The 9,795-nt window shown below is 31.6% G+C and overlaps 1 protein-coding gene across 1 annotated transcript; it reads left to right on the top strand.

The window, feature by feature from the left end:
- Positions 1-223: 223 nt before the first annotated feature.
- Positions 224-9,585, top strand: LOC126698259 (disease resistance protein RPV1-like). Its single transcript, XM_050395364.1, has 8 exons — positions 224-313; positions 3,839-4,343; positions 5,693-6,785; positions 7,056-7,349; positions 7,548-8,204; positions 8,310-8,838; positions 9,074-9,109; positions 9,451-9,585. The coding sequence occupies exons 1-7, from the start codon at positions 253-255 to the stop codon at positions 9,094-9,096; spliced, it is 3,162 nt and encodes a 1,053-aa protein (XP_050251321.1). The 5' UTR covers positions 224-252; the 3' UTR covers positions 9,097-9,109; positions 9,451-9,585.
- The last annotated feature ends 210 nt before the right edge of the window (positions 9,586-9,795 follow it).

The raw sequence follows: 9,795 nt of genomic DNA, 5'->3' as shown, positions 1-9,795 counted from the left end.
ATGGTAAGTTTGTGGCAACATGCCTACAAAAGCTTTCCCCATTTTTGTCTGCACTAACTAAGGCAGCAATTACATCAGTTCGGGGATAGTGCATAAATTCCCTAGTATTTTTTTCAAATCTATTAAATTATTGTTCTCATTTCCTATAGCTAAATAATTTTCAGTCATCCTTTCTTTGCAAAAAATAATAATAATAATTTTTTTTTAAAAAAAGAGAGCAAAGCAGGAGTCGTTGGCTTGTCTAAAACCGGAATGTTTTCAGTTTCAGGAAGTTTCGGAGCCCATTGCTACTGTAATTCCTTGTCACAAATGGGTAAGTTCTCACTTCTAAGTTTTAACACACAATCATCTCTTTTTATCATTATCCTTCCACTCCCCGCCTGAAATTAAAATCCCACGTCACATGTTTTCTTCTTCCCTAATTTAATTATTTTTTTCTTTATTTTTTTTCTTTATTTCTAATTGGTTGTACTTCTTTTATCTAAACTAGTTGAAAGCCTGTGCGTTGCATGATTTTATGTTTAAACGTGTAGAATATATATATAATTATTATAACCAAATAAGTAATTATTATAATGAAAGAAATAAAATACGTTGGTATAACAACCATCAAATATAAAATGATAGCACCTTAATACAAAATTATCTTCTAACATACCAATTGTGCTATAATATCATTTGTAGTTACATGTATCAAACTATTTGCATATGAATTTTATATCTAATGAATCTACAATATGAGTGATTTGCAGTATTGTTAACAATGATATTAATGATTAAAATCTTTAGACAAAGTAACATAAAATTGGCCACTTTTTAAAGATAGAACTATTTGAGGAATAAAACCTTTGTTCTAATTAAAAAAAATTGCAAAGTTCTACATCTAGATTACAAACCTTTCTTAGGATGCTTGAAATCTTTTTTGACAAACCTGAAAAAAAAAAAAAAAAAATCAAGAAGAAATTTAAATAGAGTTAAAAAAACCAAGTACCATATAGATTGCAAAATTGTATGTAAATTTAATAGTCTATGATTGGAAAGTTCTACATCTAGATTACAAACCTTTCTTAGGATGTTTGAAATCTTTTTTGACAAATCTGAAAAAAAAAAATAATAATAATAATAAAAAAAAAAAAATCAAGAAGAAATTTAAACAGAGTTAAAAAAACAAAGTACCATATAGATTGCAAAATTGTATGTAAATTTAATAGTCTACAATTGGAATTTACTACAACAACTTATATATTGGACAACAAAATAATTAAATTGGATCAAACCGTTAACATATGAATTAGATCAAACATAAGGAAATTACCCCCTGAAAAAAAGAAAAACATAAGGAAATTAGCTTAAACAAAAGGCAACAAATACATAAAACGTATTTAATTGATTATAATAAAAAATTTGAGTAAAAAATACATACCTACATGATTGTAGGTAGAAAAATGGAAGCCTAAATAAAAAAACTGTACAATAAGTTGGAAAATGAAAAACTACACCAACTAACGGTGTATATATATATATACGTACTCCACCTAGAAAAGGAGTCCAAGTAAAAATCAAATACTCTAAACTTCTTCTCCTTGAAGTTACCTAATCAAGAAGTTTAGGTTAATTACTGTAGGGGCGCGTTTTGGATCCTTGGCCCAAAGTGTGATTGGATCCAAGCCCAATAAGTCCAATACAATGAATTTGTAGAGAGTAGGTTGAAAAACTAAGTTCTAATGAATGGGATAACAATTAGAATGAATTTTAAAAGATAATCAAACAGAAAATGATTGGAGTTATTCAAGTAAATTTGTCCTCGGCACAATTCGAGGAGGTATGTTCTAGTATATATTGATTGAAAATGGTTACAGATATGGTTCAAGCTACTACAGTGCTTTTTTTTACAAATTTCCTATTCTTTCTTCATGAAGGGTCTATTCCATTATATAGTTCTCTTTAGACGATCTTGGTCCGTCCTCCACTTGTAGACCATCCAAGCTCCCACTTGAGTGCTTGTCCCATCGGACATCCTTTCAGGCTTTCTGTGTGTTGGGGTAGTCAATGTAGCACTGTTCAAGGGTCTTTTCCACATTAATGCAGTCAAAAAGTTAGTTGCAAAGCAATTAATGCGGTGGTAATAGTTCCCTTAGATATGTCTAAGCTCCCATCCCTCTAGTACGTTCATGTCGAACGTCACTATTACTAAAACTCCCTGGAAGGTCACCTTGAACATTATGATATACATTTGATCTGTACTTGGCTTATCTGAGAAGATAGTCCTCCTCAGCCTTCCTTCCCATTTGTAACCTACTCATAGGACCCTGAACTTAACTCACTCACCACTATTTACTCATCCTCGGATCACCCCACGTTCTCGGCTAAGGCCCAAGGCCCAATATATAATTTGGGTCTTTATCCCTACAATTACATATTAGTTTTTTTTTTTTTTTAATACTTTATCCCAAAAAAATAGTAAACGTCAATAGCTAGATTGTTATTAGATTTTTTTTTTTTTTTTTTTTTTTTTTTTTTTTTTTTTTTTTACGTTAAAGTTAATACCAAAAAAAAAAAAAAAAAAGAACAAAGAAAGATGGCACTAAAACCAAGTATATATTTAGCTGTCAAAGCATATCAATACAATTATTCAGAGTCCAAATCTTCTGTCCCACTTTTCCTGTTCCACTCTATACTCCACCAATAAAAACTTACCACGTGTTCACCTAATTAATTAAATACTACTATTAATTAATAACGGTAGTATTAATAAGTCAATAATGATAGTATTTAATTAATTAGGTGAACACGTGGCATGTTTTTATTAGTGGAGTATAGAGTAGAGCAGAAAAAGTAAGACAGAAGATTTGGATTCAACTATTCAAATACATTTGCGCTTATAAGTTCAATAAAAAATTCCCGAGATGGTTTTTCATATAAAAATTGCTGCTGATAAAAAAGAAGAAGATAGAGAGAAAGAAATTCACCTGTTGGTATGGCAAAGTCATCCTTCTTTGGAACTTAATTCCAGTCGGTGGAATCAAAGTCTTCTTTTATAGGGCTGGTCAAGGAATTTAATTCCTAAATGTGTAGTTAAGATTTGTATCTCTAGGAAAAGAGTTTATCTGAAGGAGGAGAAAGGGTGTTGCAAGTTACTTGTTGTACTTACGGAATTAAACTAAGGGTACGTTTGGTACATTGAATGGGGATTACGATAGGAATTGTAATCTTTATTACTAGTAATAAAGTGTGTTGTAATGTAATAACTAAACCTATTCATTAGTTTGGTTGTGAGTTTTAACATTAGAATAAAACTTAACATTTATTTTAGGAAATATCTTACTCATTCAATTATATCTTCTTAAAAATTGTTATTTTTAAATTTAAGAGAGATATGTGTTATTTTTTATGATTTTTATTTTTATAATTGTTAGATATATATGGAAAGTTTGTTTATTTGGAAATATATTAAGTTTTAAAATTATTGCACTTACTAAAGAATAGCTAATACAACCTTTTAAAGAGGAATAGTTATTCCTCATTTTGAAGAATATCTATTCATAAGAAATGACTATTCCTTCTAATAAAAACATAACCAAACTAAAGAATAACTAAATCATAGGAATAACTATTACATTACAGCGCCTATTACAGTCTACCAAACATGCCCTAAACTATTTAATGATAAAAATGAATTAGAGTCCTCGTAGTATAATATTCTTTTTAGTTCCTTAAAAATCTAAAAATTTAATAAAATTTCTGCAATTTGGTAAAGCCACCTGGCGTAACCACGGCGTCTAAGCCCAACTTTTATTATATATAATAATATGATATGATATGATATGATTTCCAACAGCTTCAATGAAGTGTAAAAGAGAGTCATCGCCATCACCATCTTCTTCTTCAACACGCCAGTGGAAATATGAAGTATTTCTAAGTTTCAGGGGTGAAGATACCCGCAATAATTTTACCGACCATCTATATACTGCTTTGACACAAAAGGGCATTATTACTTTTAGGGATGAAGAAGAACTCAAGAGAGGAAAATCTATTTCTAAGCTCTTCGAAGCAATAGAAGAATCACAAATTGCTATCATCATTTTCTCAAAAAACTATGCATCTTCTAGGTGGTGCTTGAAAGAGCTTGCCAAGATTATTGAATGCAGGAAAGAAATAGGGCTGATAGTTTTGCCAATTTTCTACCATGTGGAACCATCTGATGTTAAGAAACAAACAGGAATTTTTGGACAAGCCTTTATTGATCACCAAAAATGCTTTGAGGTTAATATAAAGGAGGTGGAAACGTGGAGAATTGCTTTAAAAGAAGTGGCTAATATCTCTGGTTGGCATCTACAAAATAGGTAATTTCCATAAATTTCAAATCATATACCATGAAGCATATAATTAGCTATGAGAATATGTCATAATATGCATGGATTGAACTACATCATGGTATGCTAGTTAAATTTTTGGGAACAGTAGAAGTGGTACTAAATCTGCTGATATATATAAATAGGAAATGTTAACGAATTCTCTTAAAGCAATGGTTCACAATCCATTTAAAGAATCACTTATAAATGGCTTGAGTTTGAGACACTGGCTTTTGGGCTTAGGGAAGCTCTGTGAAAAGATCAAAATGGAATTTCTTGATTCAAGAATATATATCACGCTTTGGGAATTATAAATCTGCTGACATTAATTGTTTATATTGTTTTTCTTAGATACTTCTTGTCAAAGCCGCCAATGAAAATCCTTGATAGGTACCATTTTTTTTAATGACTACAATTAAGGGAGCTTTTTTTTCTTTTCTTTTTTTTTTTTTTTTTTTGAGAATCAAGGAAACTAATTATACCACCATGAAGAGATGATGCATTATTAAGTGACGTGATAACTCAACATGATTAAATGGCCTATGGCTGGATCTTTTGCTTCCACTTATTTAAGTGGAAAGCTTTTCTCTTTTGCATTTTCTATTGTTTGATAAGGCATAAAATGTAATTTCTTAACTCAACATGATGCAACTATCCAAAATTACCTGTTGCCAAGTTATATTTTGAATTCAGGGTGGGCAAGCCAATTATTTTCATAAAGATTTAATTTTGGCTCATTCATTATTTAGGTTTTTAAAAAAATCTCAAACTTTGAGGAGTTTATCACTGATACTACGGTGTGTTTGAATGATATTGTCTCTTCAAAGAGGAATATCACAGACCTTTGGGCCTTGACTAAAGAAGTAAAAGCTCGTGTTTGTGTTGGCACAAAGGTATAAATCACTAAATTTTTTTTTTTTTTTTTTTTTTGAAACCAATACCTCCTCTTCACTCATTTACTCGGTATACAAAGCATTTCAATTGTCTGATTTGGAAAATTTGACTATTGCCATTGTTATTAATATTATGTACTCAAGTAACCTCAAAGGGACTTAAACATTTATATTTAGCATGTTCATCTTAAAATATTCCAATGAGGTTTCTCTTAGCAATCAAGCATGAAATGAGATGATTAATTTTTTGCTCAATCGATGTATCTCTAGATGAAATATAATTTGGATTTACTGGATCTAATATCGTTGCTAACCTAAGAAAATTAGCGGACTAATTCATGAAACGATAACTCCCAAGGAATATCCTTGCCAAATATTTTTCTTTCTCCCCTAAAGTTTTATAATTGGTTTGAACCATCACGTAATTATTTTCTATCTTCTTCGCAGGCCTGAGTCCGAATTTATCCAAGACGTTGTAAAAGAGATGATGGAGAAATTGAGTTCTAAATCCTCAAGCGTTACTAAAAGCTTCATAGGAATAGAATCTACTCTGGCGAGATTTATCCCTTCGTATTTAAGTTTTGAGAATAATATTTGCATGATAGGGATTTATGGTATGGGTGGTTTGGGAAAGACAACTCTTGCTAGAGCTGTTTATGATAAATTTCGCAGTCAATTTGAAGGTTCTAGTTTTATTGCCAATGTTAGGGAAGATTCAAAAAAACATGGTTTGCCTAAATTACAACAACAACTTCTTGCAGACATTTTGGAGGACAAAAGTATTCTTATAAGCAATGTTTATGATGGAGTTGACATGATCGAGAAAAGGTTATGTTGTAAAAAAGTTCTACTTGTTATAGATGATGTTGACCATTTGGAGCAATTAGAAAAATTGGCCGGAGGGCATGACTGGTTTGGATTAGGGAGTAGGATCATTATAACAACTAGAGATGAACACGTGTTAATCCAACATAGAGTGTGTAAAAGATATAATCCCAATGGATTAAATAATGATGATGCTTTAAAACTTTTTTGTTTGAAAGCCTTCAAAAATGAGCAACCCAAAAAAGGTTATATGCAACTCTCCCAAGAAGTAGTGGAATATTCTAATGGCCTTCCATTAGCTCTTGTTACTTTGGGTTCCTTTTTGGTTGGAAGAACAATAGATGAATGGCAAAGTGCATTGCCTAGTTTTAAAAAAACTAAAGGAGAAATATTTAATATACTTAAAATAAGTTACGATGGACTAGAGGAAATGTGGAAGGAGATATTCTTAGATATTGCATGTTTCTTCAGACATTGGAAGAAAAATCAAGTAATACGTATATTAGAGAATTGTGGTTTTAATGCAACAATTGGTGTAAGTGTTCTCGTGGAAAAATCTCTCCTTTCTGTGGATGGCAATGAATGTTTGGGGATGCATGATCTACTACAAGAAATGGGTGAAAAAATTGTTCGTTTTGAATCAAAGGGAAAGCTTGGAAAGCAAAGTAGGTTGTGGCTTATTAATGACTTGCTTCATGTATTGAAGGACAATATGGTAAGAAAAATGACAAAGCTATAATTTATTTCAGTGAATAGGATTGAGTAGGTATAGTAGCATAATTTTGTTCAATAAATTAATTCTTTAAAATAAAATTCCAATTGGTAAGTGGTTACCTAAGTATTTATGTAACAAAATCAAGAATAAAACATTCATTTACCATGCTATTATATTGTCAATGATGATTTCTTATATTTTGAAAACAATAATAATATATTGTCAATGATGATTGTGCAAATTACCAATCCTTTGCTTTTGAAATCTTAGGCAACAAATGCAATTGAAGCCATAGTTGTTCATTACAAGAAAGAGGATTTCAAATTTGAAGAATTTCTTGAAGTGTTATCAAAGATGTCTAATCTTAGATTGATGGTAATTGATAAGAAGGTCAACTTATGTCTTCCTAATGACCAAAGACATCTTGATGTTCCTAATCAGCTAAGACATCTTTCTTGGAACTTCTGTCCTTTAAAATGTTTGTCATTCAGTTCCCAACCAATGGAGCTTGTTCATCTTGAATTGCGGCACAGCTATTTGGAATATCTTTGGCAAGGAGTATTGGTAATTTGAATTGCGACATAGCTATTTATTATTTCTCTTTTCTTTAAGTGTAGCTACAATTACAAATACACTTCCAGTGTATTTGAGCCTCCTCCTTTCATTTATAAAGTTGTTTTAATTTAAAAGAATTCTTTACTTATTAAATTAATTTCTACGTTTAATGGAAACTTTTTTTTTTTTTTTTGTTTTGGGTAACAGCTTTCATCCAAGTTAAAGTTCATTGATCTTAGTTATTCCAACTACCTTATTAGAACACCTGACTTTTCTGGTGTTTCAATACTTAAGGGACTAAACCTTTCTTCCTGCCATCGATTGGTTGCGATCCACCCATCTATTGGACAACTCAGCAAGCTTAGGTATTTAAATCTGGAATGCTGCTGGTCTCTTACTGATCTTCCCAGCATGTCTGCTGAAATGCAGTCCCTTACTGTTCTTAATATTCAAGGTTGCTCAAGAATTGGTTCGTTTCCGAAATTTACTGGAATTATGAAAAGCCTATCGGAACTCAAATTGGGTTGGACTGCTATTAAGAAAGTAGCACCCTCATCAATCAAGTGTTTGACTACCCTTACTTTATTAGATCTAAGTTTCTGCACAGATCTCGAAAGTCTTCCTAGCGACATACATAATTTGAGGTCACTTGAAAAACTCGGTCTTTTCGGTTGCTCAAAACTAAAATCTTTGCCAAGGCTTCCATCAACCGTAAGAGTTATAGATGCTAAGCTTTGTTATTCCCTAAAATGGTCACTAGCACAGGTCAAACTGCGTAGCTGGTCACAACCTCTCTCCCAGTGGTGTCTGTATGATGAGCGAGACATTCTAGTGGAATTTAAAATATTGTTCCATTTCCTACAGGTAATCTCTCTCTCTCTCTCTCTCTCTCTCTCTCTCTCTCTCTCTCACACACACACACACATTGTTAAATAATAACAGTTAACAATAGTTGTGTTTTGGGTACAGCTACAGGGACTCCTTTGTCGTAAAACCGTTTATGGAACTTCTTTCAAAAGAGAAGAGGATGGATCAAGAACTAAATTTCTGATAATTTTTTTGTCATGTTTGATTCAAACAGTGAGGAATTCAATAAGCATAGAGCTGCCTTCAAATTGGTATAATAGTAAATGGATAGGATTTGCTCTTTGGGCATCACAATCAAATTATATATGCTTGAGTGATGTTATTAGAGCTCGTGTGATAGCCCTTGGTGATATGCCTCAGAATCACTGGGCCTTTGAACTTTTTACTACCATGATACGTTTTGAAAACGGTATTTGCCTATTATATTTGTCTCATGATGATTGGTTTTCTACTGTTGGTAATGGTAAATGTAGTCAGATTAAGGTTATATTTGAGACCGATAAAAAAACCATTGATGTGTTTGATTGTGGGGCTAGTTTGATATACGAGCAAGATGTGGAAGAGTTCAACTTAACAAATGCACAATGTTTGATTGCGAGCTTTGGGGGAGTACCTATCTATAAATTAATTGGTAATGACCATCTCAAATATCCTTCCCATTAATGTCTAATCCTATTCTATCTTATTTTCTTTCTAAATATACATCTGGTTTTGTCACTAGCAAGTAAGTTAAGTCATTTTTCTTTTTCTTCTTTTGGCTCACTGTGCGCAAGCAATCCCAATCACCCTATACTTTCTAAGTTCCTTAAAATTAAACTTAAATTTTTATTATTATCATACTAACTCAGGTTTTCACATATATGCAGTAGGTGATGATGATGAACTTTAAGGATTTTGCTAAGGTAGATGGTTTTGTCCTATTATGGCATCACATTTGTAACTATTCAAGTATTATGCTAATTTTCATATTCACCTTGTGTAGTGCTGGATAAGTAAGAGAAATTTTTGTCATAAATTTTTGAAACATCAAAACTTGAGACTGCATAGTACTTCCTTCTCTACCATGTCTATACTTCTTAATCATTGGTGCTATGCCTTCTAGAAAGGGCATGGAGGAACTGCAATTATAATGATTATTGATGAGTGAATTTTATTTTTTATTTATTATTATTATTTTTAATTATAATACCATACTAACTCAAGTTTTCACATATATGCACATGATAACAATTGATGTCACTAGAAGATGACGCTCATGTCCTACTTATACTTCGACTGGCTGCTAAATAGCGAAGATTTTCATAGCTTGAATTTCAGTTAAGGCTACTGCTATTGGATGTGCATAAGCAATTTTGTCAGTATTACTGTTTTTTTTTTTTTTTTTTAAGATAAAAATCCTGGTATGTTGTATTGAATTTATAAATGGTTTCTGCTATAATGATTTAGAAATGTATTTAAGTGAGATATCCTTGTATCTTGTTTCATAATGACAGTAGAGTGGGGTCTTTTCTTTTCTTTTTTTAAGGGGTTCTAGTTCGTATCAGTTATTAAGGCCCTATTTGGATTAGGGGTGTTTTAAGTCATATGA

Source organism: Quercus robur, chromosome 9, assembly GCF_932294415.1.
Source record: "Quercus robur chromosome 9, dhQueRobu3.1, whole genome shotgun sequence".
NCBI lineage: Eukaryota > Viridiplantae > Streptophyta > Magnoliopsida > Fagales > Fagaceae > Quercus > Quercus robur.
The sequence above is the reverse complement of the archived record's forward strand: the minus strand, read 5'-3'. Positions and strand labels throughout refer to the sequence as shown.

What these genes read in the sequence shown, in the direction of transcription:
- LOC126698259 (XM_050395364.1), top strand. Translation starts at nt 253, where the DNA reads ATGTTTTCAGTTTCAGGAAGTTTCGGAGCCCATTGCTACTGTAATTCC. An exon ending in ATGTATTGAAGGACAATATG is followed by an intron (nt 6,786 to 7,055) that starts GTAAGAAAAATG and finishes TTGAAATCTTAG; the next exon opens with GCAACAAATGCAATTGAAGC. An exon ending in ATCTTTGGCAAGGAGTATTG is followed by an intron (nt 7,350 to 7,547) that starts GTAATTTGAATT and finishes TTTGGGTAACAG; the next exon opens with CTTTCATCCAAGTTAAAGTT.